Raw genomic sequence first — 21,759 nt, forward strand, 5'->3', positions numbered from 1 at the left:
CATACCACGTTTTTACATATTGTTTCTCACAGTCTTCTCCTTCATGTTTTTCTTTTGCTCCCCAAACCCATACACTATTGAAGTGTTGCTATTTAGACAGAAGAGAGCCCAGTGTGTGCACCCCCGGAGTGACAGGGTTCATGGTGAGGCAGCTGCCTGATAATAGGTTTCAAAAAAACACAAATTTTAATGTAAATGCAAGTCCAGGTGGCCCTGCACGTATCTGGAATAGGACTGCTGCTAGAGCAAACTAGGTCCATGCTGATTTCATTATCATGCACTGCCCTATTTCCCCTTTCTTAGCAGGAATCTACAGAGAAGAAATACCAGTACTTAAAACTTACAGGGAACAATATGCTGCAAAATGCATTGGATTTTAACAGTTTGGCTTCCACAGGCATAACATTGTAGAGCAGGCATCCCCAAACTACAGCCCTCCAGATGTTTTGGCCTACATCTCCCATGATCCCTAGCTAACAGGACCAGTGGCCAGGGATGATGGGAATTGTAGTCCAAAACATCTGGAGGGCTGAAGTTTGGGGATGCCTGTTGTAGAGCAACATTTCACCATGTTTAGGTACAGTACAATGTTGACCATTTAAGAAAGGCATTCCCACCCTCCAAATAGTTTCTTTCTCTTTAATATCTGTTCACAAACCAAGTGTTTTCTTAGCTTGTTGCCAACAGTGAAACATTTTCTAATGAATCTTCCAATATACTTATGCCATGTTTTTCAAATTGTCCCTGGGATTGCTCTTGGCTTCTATCTTCAGTAGTTGTCAGGCAATAGCAATGCTTCGTATTTTCAGCTTAGTTTTCCTTAAGATGTCAGTCTCCTCTAACAAGAAGCTTATCTTCAGGAGGTATTCCTAGCATCCTAGTGACTGCCCAGTGTGAGAAACAACACACTTCACAGAATGCAGACCATTTCTCTATCTTTGCTTTATTTAATGAACCAGAAAGACCTGCCAAATGTCTTTCAGTGGGCTGTGGAGTAGGGCTGCTGGCCATTCATTTTCTCCTGTTGAATTTCTTTCCCCCTTATTTTCATTCTGCTTGAGATTACGACTGTGCTTTCCTATAGACTGTGAAACCTAGGGAAGGGAACCGGGGAGATAAGACACGATAGAATGAAAGAAAAGAAAATGAGTTGAAAACAAATGAAACTGAAATGGAAAGGTTTTATCAACAGGGTTTTGTTTTTTTATTCAGCAGTCTAGGTTTTCGCTGGATTGAACCCAATTTGCAGGGAGGGAGGGGAAAGCCCACCAGACAGCAATATTAAAATTACATGAGCTCATAAACTTATACTGAACTCATAATTGACCTGTACAATTGTACACTATAGGCATTTAAGATAGGCTATGTAAATATCTAAGAATCTCAAACTGGGGTCTGTGGTCCTCAGGACCTAATCTCTGTGGCATTGTGGTAGCTTCCCATTGGGGGGAGCACCTGGTAATAATAATAATAATAATAATAATAATAATAATAATAATAATAATAATAATACACCATCCATCTGGCTGGGTTTCCCCAGCCACTCTGGGCGGCTTCCAGCACATATGCACAGGACTGCCTTCAGATGTCTTCTAAAAGTTTTGTAGTTCTGCTTGACATCTGATGAGAGGGCGTTCCACGGAGAGGGTGTCACTGCCGAGAAGGCCCTCTGTAACTTTGCTTCTCGCAGTGAAGGAACCACAAGAAGAGCCTTGGAGGTGGACCCCAGTATCCAGGCTGAACAATGGGGGTGGAGACGCTCCTTCAGGTATGCTCTCTGCTTTGCTTAAACACCACCACTGCCAATGGCGAGATGGTGGCATTTCAGCTACCAGCTCCATAAAGGCAAGATTACCCTAATACTCCTTCTAATTCCAAGATTAGAAGCTCTTCAGTCTGAGGAACCTGACACTAAGGTGCGGAATGAGCTGCTCTCCAGTCATCCATTCCCACTTACCTGCTGGCTGCTTTGATGGCCTGTGTACCTGACTGCTCTCCTGTCTGTTTCCCAACTTGCCTATTGACCTGAAATCTGCTTGCCTCCAGACCTTAATGGATAGAACAGACAAATCCTTGTTGGCCACTGTGAGAACAGGATGCTGGACTAGACGGGCCATTGGCCTGATCCAGCAGGTGTTTCTTATGTTTGATCAGAACCAAGTATACACTTCTAGAGTTAACGCTAAATACATTAGTTCTGGTAAATGAGCCACCATAGCTGCTACAGGGCCATGAGAATTTGCATTCTGGGTGTTTTAGACTCATCTACCCATATACTATCTGAAACCAAAGGGGTGCATTGGTTGCCAGATGTGAAATATATTGGCATTATTTTTAGCTCCCCTACCCCACTATGCCATTCCAGTATTTATCTATTGTTTCTGTTGCATCTAATTACATTTTTCAAATTCATTTTGTATCCTTTTTTAACTATAGTCTTATTGCATTATAAGTGTTATAACAATCCTGCTAACCTTTTTAAATATCTACAGTGATCTTTACGATACTGTACTCTATACATTTCCCCCACTCTTTACTAAAAAAATTATCATCTTGTTGTCTGCTCTTCACGGTCATCTTCGTCATTTTGGCATAGTCCATCCATGATCTTGGTTACGCACTTTTCCTTGGTTGGGACTTTCTCTCCCTTCCACTTCTGGGCAAAAAGCATTTGTCCACCATGGGGTTTCTCATGGCACGACCCACTTGGGTTTTTCAACAGAATTTACCCCAGACTTGCAAATAGCAGCTCGCCCAAGTCAAGTAAAGAAAAGAAAAGGTTGCTTCTGACCAGTTACAGACGTTTTGCAAAATACAGTTCTTTCAACTTGCCCCACAGCATTTAGGCCACAGATGACTGAAGTAGATAAGTTTGGGCTTGTGGGTCATTAACTTCTGTGAATATATTTGCAAGCTTGATTGCACCACGGGGTGCTTTTATATAGAAGTATGTAATTATGGCTGTTAATGTAAATGTTTCATTCATTTAAATGTTATCCCACCATGTCTCAAATGAATAGGGCTCATTATAGTCATTTTTAAAGCATTTTTTTAAAAATAACATGGCACAAAGCCCCTTGAATGATATAAGGGGCACTATGAATCCCAGAAATGAACTCAGCTATCTTATGTTCAGCTATTTATTTGTTTGTTTGTTTGTTTGTTTCCTAATATTTATATACTGCTTGACAAAAAAACCTCCAAGTGGTTTACAAAAGGAATAAACCAATGAAAAACAACAATTTTAAAGATTTTTTTTTAAAGTTCAAAAGTGGGAGTGGATATGCTTTTTAAAAATAATTTGTGTGTCATCTTCTCATTTCACAAAAGAGGAGGGGTGTGGAGTTAGTGACCACCCCAAGCTCATGCAGACTTATTTACGTAACAAGTAACAATAGGTTACTTTTCATTCTGACTGGGTGAAAATGTTCTCAGTCTATTACCTATAGTTTGGCACTGTTGGCTATCTCTTTTCAGATTCCTCCATTTACTTTTGTTTACTTAATGTATTTTTCATCTCCAATATCTTTTAATATTTTCTCCTTTGAAAACATCTGTTAATAACACGTTTAGAAGTCTGTTGTTTGATTTTCTTTGTAGAAATCATCTTGCCTCAGATGTCATATTCCATTTATGTTCTTTGGGGTCATTGATAAACTCATTTCCTTTACTCTGTCCACATCTGACATACATCAGAACAAAACGCAGCTATAACTCTCATTTCAACAGACAGAAGATCCAATATAGTTCAGAAAACATTTATTTACATTTCGTTTTGTAGCATAAACAAATGAGATCAGGGTTCTTGTGTTAAAAGACATATTTATTTCCTGACATTGATGAAGATTGGGTCATAAAAATATAAATAATTATTATTATTATAAATGTGAATTAGCATGGATATATCATTAGATATTAAATTATATTTCAACAACAAAAATACTGTCCTTTCCAGCCAGGCAGGAACCTGCATATACAAGACAGGTCAGCCCCACCAAGCAGTTGGCTATCTGGAAGTGAGAAGTTGGGTCAATGCTGAATGGTCATTTAGCAAGTACCACAGTGAGCAGCACCTGGGATATCTGTATGTGCGAATTCTGTTGGCAGCAGCAATATGGCTCCAAATATAATCGGGGCAAGCATGTTGGAGGCTGAAAACTGTAGGGCTTAAACTGAAATTATAGGAAGTTTTGTCAGGGCTGGGAGTCAGGCATAGGTCACCAACAAAGCAATACTGAGGTCAGTGAAGTTAACGCTTTATTCAAGGAAACAAACCACAGCTCGGCCTAGTGGTTTTCAGGAGGTCTTACCACGATGAAGCAGTTGCAAGGACTTCCTGGGACTCCTCCTTTCCAGGGTGTTTCCCACGCAGTCTCAGGCTTCATTTGTGCACAACAACCCTCTACAGTGGTACCTCGGGTTAAGAACTTAATTCGTTCTGGAGGTCCATTCTTAACCTGAGATACCACTTTAGCTAATGGGGCCTCCCACCGCCACCGGAGCACGATTTCTGTTTCTCATTTCTTCATTTCCCTGTGTGTTCTAGGAGTCCAGAAGGGAGGAGAGCTGGTCACAGCAGGAGAGGGAGACTCCCTGGATTCTGATCAGAGTCTGAATTGTGCTCTGCTGCAGCTTCTTCCTGTTCACTAAACCCTGTTACCTCTTCTGCTTCTGACACCTCCTCCTCCCTGTCTGCTCCTTCCCCCTCTGATGACTCATCTTCGTCCCCCCCACCAATCCCCTGGCTCTAAACCTTCTTCCCCTGGGGATTCCTTGGCTGGTGCCTCTCCCCCCCCTCCCACGCCTCCACATCCAGCCAGTCCATGACAGTTTTAAAACATGGCAATCTCCTCTGAGCTGCTCCTTGTTGTGCTCCTTGTCTCTTCAAGTTGGGAACTTCTTAGGGAGCGGAGAGTTTCAAGACAATTTTGTGCACCTTGCATTTTGATTGGTTCATTGTAGATGTCTGAACCACCTGCCTGTTTGGAGGTTGGCAGGTACGGTAGGTCTGTGGGAAGCTCCTCCTGGGAATTTGTGTTGGGTAGAATGATAAGATGTGGGATTCCGATGAGAGCCCTCTGTTTCATGGCCAGTATTGGATAGACTTTATAGGGATGGGCCATGACACGCTTGAGATCTCCCCATTTAACACCCCAGTTAAGCCCTTTACGTGACTGGGTAAGTCAAATTGATATTGCTGCTTCATAATTCAGTGGTGGTGATTTATTTAAAGTCCCTCCTTCTTTTGTGGATACCTAGTAGAAAAATAGCTCTGGTCCTTTTCTTTTTTCAGCAGACTGCATGTTTCTTATATGTAATTATATTGATGTGCCCTCTATCTTTACTCTGCAAAAACTACATTATGGTTGACTGAGTGTAATCATAATTTATTTCTATAGTTAAGCAGCTTTAGTACAGCATAAGTTGATTTTGTTAGGAAGTCTTGATATAGGGTTTGTAATGGGGAGGGGAGGGAGAGACCACTAATGTGATAAAATAAATACATTTTTGTCCTAGGGATACAGGCATTCCTGAATAAACCATATTGGTCTGGGAAAAGTTTTGCCACTAATTTATCCCAAATCAATTGTTTCAGTAGGGCAAGGCATGTCCAGTGAGAAAAGTGATCTAATTACTGATTCCTATAAGAAGATAATCCCATGAATTAGTAACATTGAAACTATTCAATAAACACATTTGAATAAGAGGAGAGAGAAAAAACATTTCCAAGGCTATATTTATGAATACAGATTAGCACAGAATAATGTAGTCAAGACTTCATAGATAATTAAATAGCTCCTACTGAGGACTGGAGCAGAGACTACAATGCTTTGTTTTTCTTTTCCTTGCACATACCATCAGACTTTTCATAAGTAATCAAGTTTCTCCTCCTTCCCTCCCTCCCTTCCTAAGAAATATTTATTCAGGACGTTCTGAGGGACCTGAAGAAACATCATGTGGATGTAGATAAGTTGAGCCCGCTAGAGCTGGACGAGATGGCAGATATCATTGCTGATGCCATTCAGGCTGTTGATGTAGATGAAGAAAAGAAGAATGCCGCTGGGAAGGTTGGAGGAGAGACAGAAGAGAAGAGAGTGGATGCCGAAGAAAAAGATGATTATGAGATGGGATTAATGAGAGCCGGTTACCCTTTACAAGGTACTATATCCACCATGGCAGCTTTCCTTTCCTTTCTGAAGGAATTCAGTCTTAAAACAGCCATGCACAAAGATGCAAAGAGGAGGAACTTACCTGCTCACCCGTCCCACTGCCGGCTCACTGCCCTATTCTCCCTGCTGCTTGCGAGCTCCCCTCCACTTATCATTGCCTTACTGTTAGCTTCCCAGACCAATATATTTTGCTGCCTGAGGTGGACAAGATGGTTCCTCCCTGGCACGTTCCACATACTGAAGTCAAACAACTTGGCTGCTGAATCTTACTTCAGCACTAGTGACAGGACAGCAGCCAATACGACAGCAAGCTAGTTTAGGGGATGGGGACATGTTGTGTAACCCACAATTCTGTCCTCCAGTAGATGAGACTGGTCCCAGGGGCAGGGGGTTAGGAGGAACACCCAGGGGGGTTCCACTGCTGCCCCACAGCATCTGTTCCATGAGGCGATTATGCCACTTAGCCCAATAGTAGGGCCGTTCATGTAGCTTCCCTTTCCTACTGCCATGATTATATTTTGTTCAGAGGGTGGGATGGGTGCTATTCACTCAATCCCAACTTGCTGTGGGCAATTAGGTGAGTGAAGGTTGCTCCATGATTTAAAGGAGGAGATAGTTGTTTGGGGAATGTAATTCCCACACATCTACCTCCCCATTAAAATTGCAAACTGCTGTCTCTATGCAGCTATTATCAACATAAGGGCAGTGAACATCCTTGCATTGGGAGTACTGTGGGGGATAGGTTAAAGCCTGCTCCCCAGTGTTTCCTATTTACACGATATTACTGTTGCTATTAGAAGTGTGGGAACAGTACACTCTTCCTGGACACCCAGCTGATGGCTGATTGTAGGAAAAGGTGACTGGGGCTTCCTGGGCTTTGGAGTCCTGTGTGTTGCCCACCCTTGTCCTAAGCAACGACCTGATGCAATTAACTCATTCTGCCACTGCCACCTTAAGATACAGCTGCATTTTTATGAGGCTTAATTGTTCACTTGGTTAACTGATAGCACTGTTGTAAACAATTTAGATGCACCTCGTGAACAGGGCCGGACTTAGGTTTGATGAGGCCCTAAGCTACTGAAGGTAATGGGGCCCTTTATATGTCCAGCTGTCCTTTGTCAACAACAAATTGTCACTGTTTTTTTTTTGTGTTGAATATATGCTATATGGCAATTTATGGACCTAATAGGTATCTAAAACCATTTGCACATAACAAAATATGTATTTTATCAAAGTAATTGTTGATATGAAATACAATTAAGAAGTATATTTTTCGGGGGGGGGGGGACAAGAGAGTGGGGCCCTAAGCTATAGCTTGTTTAGCTTATACGTAAATCCGGCACTGCTTGTGAAACAGGCACTGCATTTAAGTGACCTACTAAAATAATTAGCCATCAGTATAGGTTGCAGGGGGTTGGACTAGATTACCCTCATGGTCCCTTCCAACTCTACCATTCTATGATTTTATGACCCATTCAGGAAAAGTAGGGCAGACATGGTACTAATTTGTTTTGGAGAACTCATAGTTTTGAGGCCTGATTTTTAAAAAAGCATGTGCCAATCAGTTAGAGTGGCCTGTGTTTCTGAATTTAGTTTCCTCGTCCCACTCTCACACAGGTGTTTAGTCCTCTCACTAAGCTTTACAGCGCCTCGTGTTCATTGATCAAATAGGTGCATGCAGATGCATGTGGCAGGAAACATGCAAACGGCACATTGCTTTACATGTGGATCAGTTAGAAGTGTCTGAGTTTATTGCTGTGGATAAAAATGAGATGTGGACAGGTCCATTGTTAGGTCATTTTGTGACTCATGTGAGAGATGCATGAAATCTCTGTTTATCATGCTTATAAGCCTCACAAAGGCTTCCTGTTCCTATCCTAAAAAAGGCAATTCGGTATCCCGTATTTACCTCTGAGTAGTCACAATAACCCAGAAACCATTATTTTGAAGTGCCTACTTTATTAAAATAAAGGGTTAGATGAGCACATGAAATCCATTTTTCCCCCTAAAAAGTGCCTGAAACGTAAATCTGTTGCCATTCCGCATTCATTACTGTAGCCATTATTTCTATGCTAGCAAAAGACATGGTATTGATTTTTTTTTTTAAGGCACTGGTAAACAGAGGTAAATTCGTCAGCCATACTATTGAACTAATTAATATAATGCACTCTTACAGTACTGCTTCCATTGATCTTCCATTAGCAAGCTGTCCAAATGGAGTCAAAGTGACAAACCTGATCTATGCTTTTACTTTCGCCTTTCAGCGGCAACATCTTAATGTTTAATGTACAGTAAATAACGCCACAATCTATAGAAAAGCAAAGCCAGTGCAGCAGTGTCTGCATTATACACACAATGTTCTATATTGTCCCACAACACATGCTTGTTCAATGTTCCCACAGATGAAGGGGCACAGAATGAAGATGCCAGGACTAAAAATGAGGTAACTTGCATGTTTAAATATAAATATCGACAACAAATGCACGTCATACAAGATATGCTAAATATAATGTAATAAAAATAATTGAGGTTCAGTTCATAACACAGTGACAACAATGGCACACAGACGGAGGTGCACTTCCAACCATCAGTGGATTTCAGACAGTGGGAGTGGGGGCATTAGCAGCAGATAGCGGTGTGTGTGTGTGTGTGTGTTTTTGTTTTGTCACTCACCAGTATTGCTCCTTTACTCCCCAAAATCAGTGAATGCCACCCCCTCCAATTCACCACCTGTGAATGCACCAGCAAAATTCAGAGTAGCATTTTCATTCACCTCTAAAAACCGCATGATACACGTGTGCTATAGATGCCTCAGCTAATTTGCTAGTTTGTTTCTTAATTAAATTTATATCCTGCCCATGGGTGACAAAAACATAAGGCATCCCTGCCCTGTTCCACACCTTTTTGTGACAACTTTATGACATTTTCAGGTCGCTTCTGGGTTTGGCGCAAAGTACGTGTGTACAGCCGCGCACATATTGGATGCGCCTAAAACACATTTTTATTTTTTTTAAAAAAACCAATTAAAACATATAAGGTATCTAAAAACAATAAAATGTTTAAAATGTTTTTTTTTTAAAAACAATAAAGCAGAATAAAACATCTGAAGCAAATATAACCAAATCATGCATCTGGATAGGCCCACCAAAGCATAAATGTTTTCAGCAGACATCTAAAAGAATGCAGTGATGGTACCTGCCTAATGTCAATAGGCAGGGAGTTCCATAGTACAGGTGCCACCACAATAACCACTACAGCTAAACAGTAATAACATTGTTTAAAATCCAGCTTTGGTTCATGTGAGCTGAAGACACCTTTATTGAAGGTATGGTGTGTGCCCTTGATTTTACAGAAAAGGGGTGTGAACCTTCCCAGAAGAGTTTATTGGGTCTTGGATTTCTTCCAGGCATCCCTTAACTTAAGATTTCCATGCATGAAAAATTAAGGTGTATGGGGCTTGAAATGAAGGAGGAGAAAGACCTGGTCTTGGTTACACAGTTTTACAGTAATGCAGGAAATGATTTGGGACCCAGTTACAGCTTGTGTGAGTAGGGCCAGGCTTTCTGTGCTGCTCTTATGGTAAAGGTAAAGGACCCCTGGAAGGTTAAGTCCAATGAAAGGCAACTATGGTGTTGCGGCACTCATCTCACTTCAGGCTGAGGGAGCTTGTGTTTGTCCACAGCTTTCCAAGTCCTGTGGCCAGCATGATTAAACTGCTTCTGGCACAATGGGACACCGTGATGTAAGCCAGAGCGCCTGGAAATGCCATTTACTTTCCTGTCACAGTGGTACCTATTTATCTACTTGCACTGGCGTGCTTTCGAACGGCTAGGTTGGCAGCACCTGGGACAAAGCAATGGGAGCTCACTCCCGTTGGTGGGGATTCGAACCGCCAACCTTCCGATTGGGAAGCCCAAGAGCCTCAGTGGTTCAGACCACAGTGCCACCCGCGTCCCTACTGTGCTGCTCTTAACACCACATAACAAGGTGCACGGGAATGGAACTACACAGCAGATTTTAATTGAATTTCAAATCATGTTTCTGAAGTGTAAAGCAGAAGAAAAATCCAGAATTTGGTCTTAGACAGTTCCACCCTCCAAAGAGTTAAGAATTTAGACTAAGTGATGGGGCTGTTTCTACATCTCAAGCCTAGCTGATTTGAAAGACCCAGAATTTGAAATCATAACTTGGTGGAAAGACTTAGTGGACTCATGCCACTGTCAGCAGGAAGACTTGAACTGAGTCAAACAGGGATGTCTAGGGTTCCTTCGTGTAACATAAGGCTGGACAAAAAGAAATTAATGATAGTGCTTTAGGTTTAGACATACTTCAGTGCTTCCAAAAGATGAGGCACCTTGAGATCAGTCAAATTTAAGAAAAGAAAAGCAGTTTCGGGGAAAATACAGGCAACATTTTCTACGGTGAAATCTAAGAGCTGTCAAAAGTTGCACCCCAGGCTAAAGTGATTTCTAGTTTTCATCTTTCATAAGTGGACAACAGTGTCTACTCATGTACTTAGTATAGCTTCAGGATTCTATTAATTTTGTGCCCTTGTTCACATAGATGCCCCATTAATGCATGTTCAAAATTGTTATGAATGACACTGTTTTTGTTTTTTTGTAATATAGGAGAACCATTTGAGTAAAAAACTACTTGATTTCCTGAATGAGGATATCACAACTGAAAATCTTCTTAAGGAGCCTATGTCCAAAGAATCTTTTAAAACAGAAATGAAGAAGTCGGAGGATTTAGATCTCTCCTCCTCTTCCTCTGAGGAGGTGACGGTTGGGGTTGAAAATGTGAAGAGCGAAACATTCTCGAGGGAGTTGATAGCTGAAAAGAAAGCTGAGTCGGAACCTAACTCTAAAGAACTGTCTGAGCTTCATCACTGGATTAAGAGTACTTTGATTCAGGATAAAAGTGTCTATGAAGAAACTCAAAAAAAATTGGGAGAAGGCCTTCAGCTGGATGCCAAGCCTTCTAAAGAGGATGAATATGGATACATTGTGACAGAGGAAGAGTAAGTATAAATGTGTGTGTGTGTGTGTTTGTGTGCATATATGTGTGTTTAGAATATAAAATGGTTAAAGTAGGTTATTTGTGAATACTGAAATATTTACTTAATTTTTCGAATGTATGTGCCCCCGGGTCTGCTGGACATTCAAGCAGCTCACAGTAACATCCAAGAAACAGTTTCTGTAGTTCAAAATACTAGAACAGCAAATAATGTAAAACTTGCAGCATCTATTTCAAAGCTAAGAGTAAAATTTAAAATGACCTTATCAGTGTGATATATTTTTAAAAACTTGTTGTTGTTTTTTTTAAAAAAGTCACCCAAATGCATTTTTTGTTAGCTACTATCTCCCTGAACTGATTTGACAGAAAAGTCAGGGCTTCCACATTCCCTGTGAAAATACATAAAATGAAGGCCATTTATCTACTTCTCACACTGTCCTTTGGTGGCCTTGTGGACTGCAGAGTACATTAGTAGCAGTATTAATGGTTTTACAGATGTGCTCTTTGAATATTAGGCTTCGCAGTGCAAAATATGATTAATGTTGTACATTAGGATTCTTGGCCCAATTTTCCTGTGGTAAATATTGGAAGTAGCACTGCTGTTGTAGGCGAGACAAATGCTAAAATCAAATGTGTACTTAGGAGTAAGCTCTACTTTCTACATCAAGGCTTTCTTCTTGCCAGACATATCTAGGATTGGGCTGTGTTAATCTCTTCTTTTAAGCAGTGGAGCCCTGATCAGTGTGGCACTGATACAGTTTATGCTGGGAACATTCTTCTATTTACAGGCAGATAGGTTGTGGAATTCGAGTTTGCTTATTGTGCCTTGGCTTCCAGAAACACTGCCTGAACAATTTAATACATGCTGCTGAGCTCTGTAATGTAAGGCTGCTGGGGAATGGGACTCCGGAACAGATAGTTGTCACCAGGATATTTTAAGGAAACCACTGAGCTTGTCCAAGTTTTTCCCCAGTCCTTTAAAAAATAAAAGAAAATAAAACTTATGGGTGTGTTAACAATGCCCTATTTACCTTCTGAGCAGAAAACCTAGCCTCATAGAATTGTAGAGTTGGAAGGGACCACAAGTATCCCTGCAATGCTCAAACCCACAACCCTTAAATTAAGAGTACTGTACTGTGCTCTACAGACTGAGCTATGCAATCCGTGAAGGATTGGAAGCATATGGTTTTTTCTAACTATGGTGAAGGGCCAGGACACCTGCAGACCCCCTGATAGTGCTGATCCACAACTCCTGTGATTCTGCGCACAGACCACACCGTGTGAAGTAAATGGGAGCTGAAGTCCAACAGCAACTCGAGAGCTGCCGGTTCCCTATTCCTACCAAAGGGGTGTGCTGCCTGAATGCACTTGTTGTAAACAAAAACTGCTCCTTTTCCCTTATGGGGTGCACAAGAGCCCTTATAGAGTCCTTTGTAGGTTCTCCATTGTTAGGAGAAAATAACAGAGACCAACCAGAGAATTCTGAGAAGCAAAGCAGCTAGGAAGCCTGATCTTTATTAAAACTATTGCAACAGGGTGCTCCCCCTACATGCAGGAGAGAGGAGGATGACCCAGGACAAAGCTGTGCAAGCCCTTATATAGACTGCCCACAATGGAGCCCAAGACCACCCCTCCATACATCATACATACATCACAGAAGGGGTGTAGCCCAAGACCACCCCCCCAATACATCATATGCACATCAGAGAAGGGGCAGACTACAACATAAATTCTGAGTGTGTTATTCATCTCCTGTCTGCCAGGTTACCTGATTGCATTACCTGGGTTTGGGCCACTCTTTTGTTATGATATCTACATAATTCCTGAATCCAGGTCACAGGTCACAGGCTCACCCTATTCATATCTTAAATGTGCCCTTTAGGCAGGATTTGTGAACAAAGACACAATGGAGGCTTCCCATTTCCTTTGACCTTGCAGAGAAATATTTGAGGTCAATTTGGGGAGAGACAAAATGGTTTCAGGACTTTTTCTGTGGGTTTCAGACATGTGGTTCATATATTTATGTATGTGTAAACTTGGTACATATATGAACATTATATATATGTGTGTGTATATATATATATATATATATATATATATATATATATATATATATATATATGACCTTAAATTTCTTATAACACACTTAACAACAACAACAACAACTTCTATTTATTTAGCTCATTTTTCTGTAGGTTCATATACCTTTTCCCCATAGGAACCATGATTGATCCCCTGCTTCTCACCAGAATGAAATGTGTAGACACCCCTCCATACATTTCAGAGTCATACACCAAATCATAGAATTTGTAGAGTTGGAAGGGAACCACGAGGGTCATCTCATCCAGCCCTCTGCAATGCAGGAATATTTTGCCCACCGTGGGGTTTGAACCCACAACCTTGAGATTAAGAGTCTCATGCCCCCCTACCAGCTGAGCTATCCCAGCTGCCATGTTCTAAATCTAAGTACAAAGTAGCCTTAAGTTACGTGGGTTTGAAGAGGGCGTGATTTGACTGGAGAGTAGAAGACTGGGTGGAGATGATAACAGAGAAGAGTTAACTGGTAGATTATGGGGCCAAGTGGTCTGTTGTGGTCCAGTGTGGAAGAGGGATGACTCGGTGGGGAATGGCCTTGCACTTTCTGATATGCGGAAAGGAGCAGTGTAATAGAAAGAAGCAAAGAAGGATGGTGGTAGAGCCTAGACTCACAGGCAGCTGGAAATGAAGCTGTAAGTTTAAGTTATATTCAATGGTTAGTGTCAGTTTGGGGAAGGACCTTAAGATTAAATATAGAGTGTGGAGAGAGAGAGGTTTGCAGCGGCTTCCGGTTGACCACGCCATCTTGCTCAGACGGGGGTCCGCACAGCGGAGCGGACCTCGGCGCTTCAGAGGTGGAGGGAATCGTTCCAGCGAAGCGAAACCTCCTTAAAAGCCCCAAATCGAGCTTTTTGGGGACAGATTTTGCCTGGCGGCGCCAAAAGCGGGCTCTCTCCTCCCCGGATCGGCTTTGTTTAAGCCCCCGAGAGCGAGGAGGTGAACCGCGGCGGACAGGCTGACATTGCTGCTCTGAGAGTGCGAAGCTGCGAGTCTGGGAAGTGGAGGTGGCCAATTCTTCAAAGAACATTCAGCAAATGAATAGACTGTGAGTAATTTGGATTCTTTGGAATGTAAATTAAGGCAACAATTTGGACCTGGGAGAGAGGGGAAAAGAGGAAGCCACCCCCCCCTACGGTAACATAAGAGACAGTAAACAGAAACCCGAAGCCGTAAACAGAAGATTTCAACTTAAAAGGATTCCTCAAAGGCATCAAAGAGAATCTCCCCTAAATGCAGGGTAAAAGGGGAGAGAGACTGTGGTTGTGATTGCCCTGCAGAAAGAAGTTAAGACTAAGAAAGACCTTTCTGTTCCTCGGGAGCCGGCAGCCCAGACAATCCAGTGAGTTGATCAGGATTTATAGTTAAATTCTATTTCTATCTTTATCTCTGGACTTTTTGGAAATTCTTTTTTGGTTTATATACTTTTGAAATGTGAGTTCGAACTTTATTTTTAAGAATGCAGCCAGCTTGTTAAAATGGAGTCGAGAAAATAGACTGCGATTATATTCCACCCCATGTGACAAGTTTTGACCTTGACAGGACTGAACTATGTCAACAAAAAGGTACCCGCCTGAGTTTCAGCGGACTGTTTTGACCTTAATGTGGGAAGCAAGAATAGAACTATGTCAAGAGGAGACACAACGGCAAGTGTTACAGCAACAATTCCAGATGATGATGGCAGAATATGATTTCTTAGAAGATGAAGCTTTTGAAACTGAAGAAGACGAATGTGAGAATGACAATGATGAGGACTGTGATGACTTAACACAAAATGAAGCCCATCACGAAAAAAATGATGATTTTACTCTACAAAAAGTTGGATGGAGTGCCTCCCCTTCGAGGGGGGCACGATTGGACTTACTGGAACTCCAGAATGACCACAGGGAAGAAGGAAAAATTAAGCAGAGAAGAGAAGAAGCTCAGGGGTCTGATATGGAGGCCTGGATGGCAAAAGACTGTAAACAGGGGGTGGGGTGAAGGGAAAGTGAAGTTGTGATTGTAAGGATGGGTTAATAGGACTATAACTGGACTGCTGACTATGGAACTTGCTGGATTGGTGGGGTGGAGCCAGTACTCGGGGGGGTGTAAGGTTAGTTTGGGAATAATTATAGGTTTAAAAAGTGAATTGATTCTGGAAAAAGGTGAAAATATGGAGGCCTATAGAGGGGTAAAAATTAGGCACGGGAAGAAAAAATGGGAGTTTGATTTCTCAGTGATTGGACAATAGGCGAAAATGATAATAGTTAGTTTAAAAGTGGTACAAGATATAAAGGTGTATGTTATAAAATATGAACTATGAAACTGTTGAAGATGATAAATAAGGGAGGAAAACCGGGGAAGGGGGGAGGGTGGGGAAGCCCACAAAATATGGTTTAACAATTATGAATTTAACAATTATGATGAATTTTTTTTTGTCTTTTTTCCTTTTTGTCTTTTTTTTCTTCTCTTTTTTCTCTTTTTCTCTTTTTGTATTTTCTTTTTTTTTTTGGTATGACAATAGATGGTTGGATGGATGAACTCCTGCGTACTGCCCTGGTTCACTGGAGCTCCCTGGTGGCAGGGGGGGGCTTCGGGGGCAGGGGAGGGGGAGGAGGACAGAAACCCAATCATAAAATGGACCACTTCTGACTGTTCACCTGCGTGGGATACTTCTGTGGCAGGGGAGGACCCATGGAGGGGGTGGGAAGAAGGTGGAAAAGGTGTATATGTATGTACCATCTTTTGTAATTTGTAAAATCAATAAAAATTATGTTTTAAAAAAAAGAGAGAGGTTTGCAGCATAGAGGCCTGGAACAAGCAAAGCTTATTCCTTTATTATCAAGAACAATTCCCCAGCTGAAATTTGGTAGAGGTTTAATTTCTCGGAATTATGGAAATATATGTAACATAGACACTCCTGACATTTTCATAGTTCAAGGATGTCAAAGCTAGGCAGTTGTAAGCAAGTTTTTTTCTTTTAAAACAAAAAACAAAAACACAGCTCACAAGAGATAAAGAAAGCAATAAAACACAACTAAAAATGATATCTGGAGCCCAATTCCTTTTGATTTTTAATACCATTTATTCCTATAATCATCTCTTGCCTTATTGAAACTGTACATTGTGGTTTCTGCTTGTTAGAATTTTATTAGCAGAAGTGGTTGTAATAAAGGAACAAAATCCTTTCAGCAGAAACAAACCCTCTGTTGGTAAAAGGGGTCTTGCATATTCATGCACAGAGGTTAATAGCTTGGAGTTCTTTTTCATTTTGCGATTTCAGATGTAACCGGGGGCGGGGGGGGGGGGTTTGCACTCAGCAGTATGGTTAGAAAGATGTCAGAGGTGATTCATTCACACTTAGATTCTCAAGTGTGTGTTTTTTGTTGGCTCCAGAGCCTTGATCCAAGGAGACTGCATCACTGTACTGCGAATGCCAGGTATTTTAATTGTGTCATAGAGCAGAGACAAATATTTTCCTCAAAAGTTCCCAAATCAATGATTTGTGATAGTTTTGAAGATCTGTCAAAATGGCAGCCTGCTTATCAGTAGTTAGAACAAATAGATCACTCCTGCTTTTTGCTGAGTGACCTTTCAGTGACCTGTACTGATCCATAGTAAGCAATGGTGCTAATCTTAGGGGTGAGTTGACAGTTTCAGTACAGTGGGTTACAGACGCTTCAGGTTACAGACTCTGCTAACCCAGAAATAGTACCTTGGGTTAAGAACTTTGCTTCAGGATGAGAACAGAAACCGAGCCATGGCGGCATGGCGGCAGGGGGAGGTCCCATTAGCTAAAGTGGTACCTCAGGTTAAGAACAGTTTCAGGTTAAGAACGGACATCCAGAACGAATTAAGTTCTTAACCCGAGGTACCACTATATACCGGTAGGCATTTGTCTGGCAGATCCTCCCAGGTGCTGCTTCAGCATTTTATTTGGGGTAGAAAGTGTTCAAAATGGATAACTTCCCTGTATGCTGGTCCTTCCTGCAGAATTTGACCTCAGTCCATGAGGTCAAATCCAAAAAGCGTACAAGTTAAATGTGCATAAGTTATTCTTCATATCTTTCCTTCTAGAAGTTCTAGAGACTTTTATTTTTAAATGAAAGCTCAGAGCTTGGCACCAGTAAAGGCCCTCATGGGCATTGGGATGGAAATACACACCCTAATCGACTAGCCTCCACTGATGTGTCGGGGACTGGCTGGCTGGATGACGAGGAGTGGTGGGAGGCAGCAGCTGGGGAACCCCAGAGGAGGAAGGCTCAGAGCCCTGGAATTGGTGGTGGAACACCAAGGAGAGGTCAGAGGGAGATGTGTAGGAAGAGGTTTTGGATGCTGAAGGGGCAACAGGATTTTGTGAAGAGGGAGAGCCTGTGACAGGGAGCATTTCCGACTCAGAGGATGAAGCAGAGGAGTGGGGGCCAAAAGGGTTCAGAAGAATACAGGGAGCCTGCCTCTCCCTGATTCTCTCCAAGGACAAGCAGAGTGATGCATCGAGCAGAACAGATATTAGAGCTGTCCAGACACAGTTTGAGACTGCTTGGGAAACATCTGGGAAAGGAGGAGCCTTAGAGGGAGCTGGAGGCAGAGACCGTCAGTCCTGGCAACTGCTCTATGGGGGCAAGACTTACTGGGAAGTGTTGCTGAGCTGTATGCTGTTTCTTTGAATAACTTCTCTGACAAACTCTGCTTCTTGCTTGCCAACCCGCGTCTGACTCCAGCCCTGACAAGGAGTCAAGGAAAGGAAGAATGGTAACAACACAACAAACTGAAATACTGTATTAAAATTCAACAATGGCTATTCATATGGTGCTGGAGGAGACTCTTGAGAGTCCCATGGACTGCAAGAAGATCAAACCTATCCATTCTTAAGGAAATCAGCCCTGAGTGCTCACTGGAAGGACAGATCGTGAAGCTGAGGCTCCAATACTTTGGCCACCTCATGAGAAGAGAAGAATCCTTGGAAAAGACCTTGATGTTGGGAAAGATGGAGGGCACTAGGAGAAGGGGACGACAGAGGACGAGATGGTTGGACAGTGTTCTCGAAGCTACAAACATGAGTTTGACCAAACTGCGGGAGGCAGTGGAAGACAGGAGTGCCTGGCGTGCTATGGTCCATGGGGTCACGAAGAGTCGGACACGACTAAACGACTAAACTACAACAGCCATGTTCCAAAGGTATCCTCTCAGTCAGCAATGTATATTAATAACTTGGGGTGGGCAGGCTAATTCCACTTGTACTGCACATATCTGCACTTATTCTAGGGGCATTACTGGCAGAAAGGCCTTGGAAAATAGGGGTAGAAAAGGCAGGGGCATATGAAAGGAGAAGGCAAAAGCTCCATTAAGGAGATGGATCAAGGAAGTGCAAAGAGAAAGACTGGAGGAAGGTGATACAGGTCATTGAGGAAAAGGGTGAAGACTGGGGTGAGGAAGGAAAGAGAAAATTGATACAGAGGGAAGAAGCACATGATCAGGAGGCTGCAGAAGTAAAGAAGGTTGAAGGTCACACGTTGATTCTACGAAACCTTTGACTACACATCTCGTTTTCCAGGAATCGGCAGAAATATCTGCTTAGATTTAAGAGTAGTGGGGTGCTCTCCGCAAGAAATGGTGCTGATCTCTCAAAGCTATACATATTTCAGTCTTTATTTACATATGTACAAAAGCAGTACACATCATTCAGCCATCTGTACGTCGGGCTCAGATCCAGGAAGTAACTTTTGGCAGCTTTTTCTCCAACATAAAAACTTAGGCAGCCCTAATCTCCGCCTCTGTGTCTTACGTTTCCACTCCCGCCTCTCCCTGGCTGACAGGACCTGCGTAATCTCCCCCGAAGTGGTGGAGTGGTGCTGAGGCTCCTGCTCAGCATCTTCAGCCCCTTTCTCTCCCTGGCTGCTTCCTGCCACCCCCACCCCCCCTACTGCTATTTCCTGTTCTTCTCCCAGCTGTCCCTGCCCAGCCTCCTCCTCCCTCTCTACCTTCAAGGTCTTGGTAGGCAGTGCCCTGACATTAGAGCTATGATATTTTCTGGCTAAATATATCCTGGCTGCGTTTTATGAGTGGGAAAATAAAGCCACTTAAAAAAAAAAACAACCCACACAAATCCACACCTATTACAGAGGCAAACAAGCAGCAACGAAACCTTATATAACCATTGGAGAGGGATTTCATTCTGTAGAATGTACTGTAGTAGGAAGAGCTCGTATATTTCTGAATTTATCGGGGAAGGATGGGATTTGCTTCAACCTCAAACACTGCAGAATCTTTGCAAAGCTTTCAGGGAAATTGGAAGTTATAGACTTACAGGTTTCAAATCCTTAGTTAACCTCCCAAAGCCCCCCAAAAATTGACTCAAATTTTCCCAGCTTTTGTGTATTTATCTAGTTCACACCCCACCCTTCCAAAGTAGAGGACACCATTGGTTATAAAACCATCATAAAACAACTTCGCTATTAAAGAGGTTTAAAAATTAATAACATTTACACTCACCAGGTCTATATGCTTTCACCATCTGTTGCATCCGTAGGCATTTAAGAGACTGCAGATGGTCCTGCTTCCTTCCAGTGCTATTCATGCTTTTGTTGCTCTAAACTAAAGCACACAACTCTACAGCCTTATTTTACTCTTGCCTCTGATCCTCTTCCCATTGTGCCCGGTGACTCCAGATTAAGCTAAAGGAAGCAAATGGTCCCAGGGAGTCTTTTTTTTTTGGGCCACCCCCCACCCTGCTCGGTTGTGGATGGTCAGCAACCATCTTGTGTGCCCAATGCTTATGAAATTAATTTGAAATAAATTGCTTTGCAGATTGCAGAGCAGTTTCAATCCATAATAGGAAATGGATTGCTAAGAACTACATTGTACTGTATGTGTTCTAAAAATAAAATAAAAATGTTTTGTTTGTGGAAGAAATCTTTCCTACTGTTCTGCCATAGCAGCGTGTGGCCAACCAGACATCAAACTATATGATCTACAAGAAGCTGGCAGTTCAAACTCCCTCAATCTTCGTTTCTTCCTGGTGGTGATAGCTGTATAACAATGTTTTAAGGATCAGTGCGCATGATTGACCTGAACACTATTCTCCTCTTCTGCTGGTAGTAAATTCCTGCTTGTGTGTATGAGGTTATCCAACTTGTCAGGGGCACCATCTACTGGGGGAGGAGGTCGGGAGCCAAGGGTCCCCCAAATTTTCAAGGGAGTGGCCCTCAAAATCCCATGGCAGCTGTGCACACGGTGTGGGTGCATGCTGTGTGACATGGTCATGTCACGTGCACCCACTGTGAGGCATGCACAAGTGATGTCAGCACATCAAACGGCATGTGCACACAGCTGGTGCCTGCCCCTTCAATTGTGGGGGCAGGTCGCCACACTTGCAACTTGTTTTTCACAAGCAGAATCAGCAGTTTTGGATAAGCTGGTGCTTGAAGAGTTCCCTTTCATTAAGTTTGCAAATTCTACTACCCCTTGATTCCCCTCCCCCTGCTAGCTAAAGACCACCCCCCACCACCCCGTATCTTCTTCAGTGTGGCTCACAAAAGGAAAGGGAGCGGTCCCTCTTCAACCACCTATTACAGTTTAGGCCACAATGATTTAAGTAGGGATACAAAAATGGCAAACAAATGAGATTATCCTATTCACCACAATAAGGTATTTGGCACCAGGGTGGATATTGAGAGCAGATGTCATGATCAGAGTACTTCTGTGTGCTGGAGAGAGAGAGAGAGAGGGAGTGTATACAGGTGAAACTCGGAAAATTAGAATATCATCGAAAACTGCATTTATTTCAGTAACGCAACTTAAAAGGTGAAACCAATATATGAGATAGATGCATGACATGCAAAGCAAGATATGTCAAGCCTTTATTTGTTGAAACTGTAATTATTTGTCGTTAGGCGGGTCAATTATAAATGGAATGTAATTAATGAAATGTAATAGCAATGTTCATTTTTCTTTATTTTTCTTTATTATAAGTATTTGTTTTATTACTGTCAAATTTCCAAAAGAAAGCATTTGTAAAAATTAAAAGAAAAAGAAAAAATAATAAGTTGCATTACTGAAATAAATGCACTTTTCGACGATATTCTAATTTTCCGAGTTTCACATGTATATTTATGTATGTGTATATGTGTGTGTACATAAAATATGTATGAATGTTTTCCATTTAATATGGAAACGCTGCAGATAAGGAAGCACTCTCTTATTGCCTCTGTTGTGGGTGGAGCCAGCATGTATTTGAAATGAGACCCACCCCCTACTAAAGCCTTATTTGGTGTCATATTTCCATAATAGCCCCTATGAACAGATCCCTTCTTCACTCCCACGTTCCTGTTACCTTTCTCATGATATGTAATTTCCATTGACCTTCATAGTCTGACCACTGAAATTGATTTTTGCAAAGTGCCATCTGCTTTATAAATTGGTCTGGACTTGAATCCGTCTTGAGTTAAAAGGTTTAAATTTCACACCTATTTGCGGTAGGGAAGGAAGAGAAGGTAGGTAG

At 42.1% G+C, this 21,759-nt stretch overlaps 1 protein-coding gene across 1 annotated transcript in view; it reads left to right on the forward strand.

The window, feature by feature from the left end:
• Positions 1 to 21,759, forward strand: part of PTPRN2 (protein tyrosine phosphatase receptor type N2) — a 592,105-nt gene that overhangs the window by 180,408 nt on the left and 389,938 nt on the right. The window contains exons 7-9 of the mRNA XM_035129839.2: positions 5,914 to 6,159; positions 8,573 to 8,613; positions 10,799 to 11,190. Coding sequence (XP_034985730.2) covers positions 5,914 to 6,159; positions 8,573 to 8,613; positions 10,799 to 11,190 — 679 coding nt within the window. The remainder of the gene's footprint in view (positions 1 to 5,913; positions 6,160 to 8,572; positions 8,614 to 10,798; positions 11,191 to 21,759) is intronic.

This window comes from Zootoca vivipara, chromosome 12, assembly GCF_963506605.1.
Source record: "Zootoca vivipara chromosome 12, rZooViv1.1, whole genome shotgun sequence".
In the NCBI taxonomy this organism is placed as follows: Eukaryota; Metazoa; Chordata; class Lepidosauria; order Squamata; family Lacertidae; genus Zootoca; species Zootoca vivipara.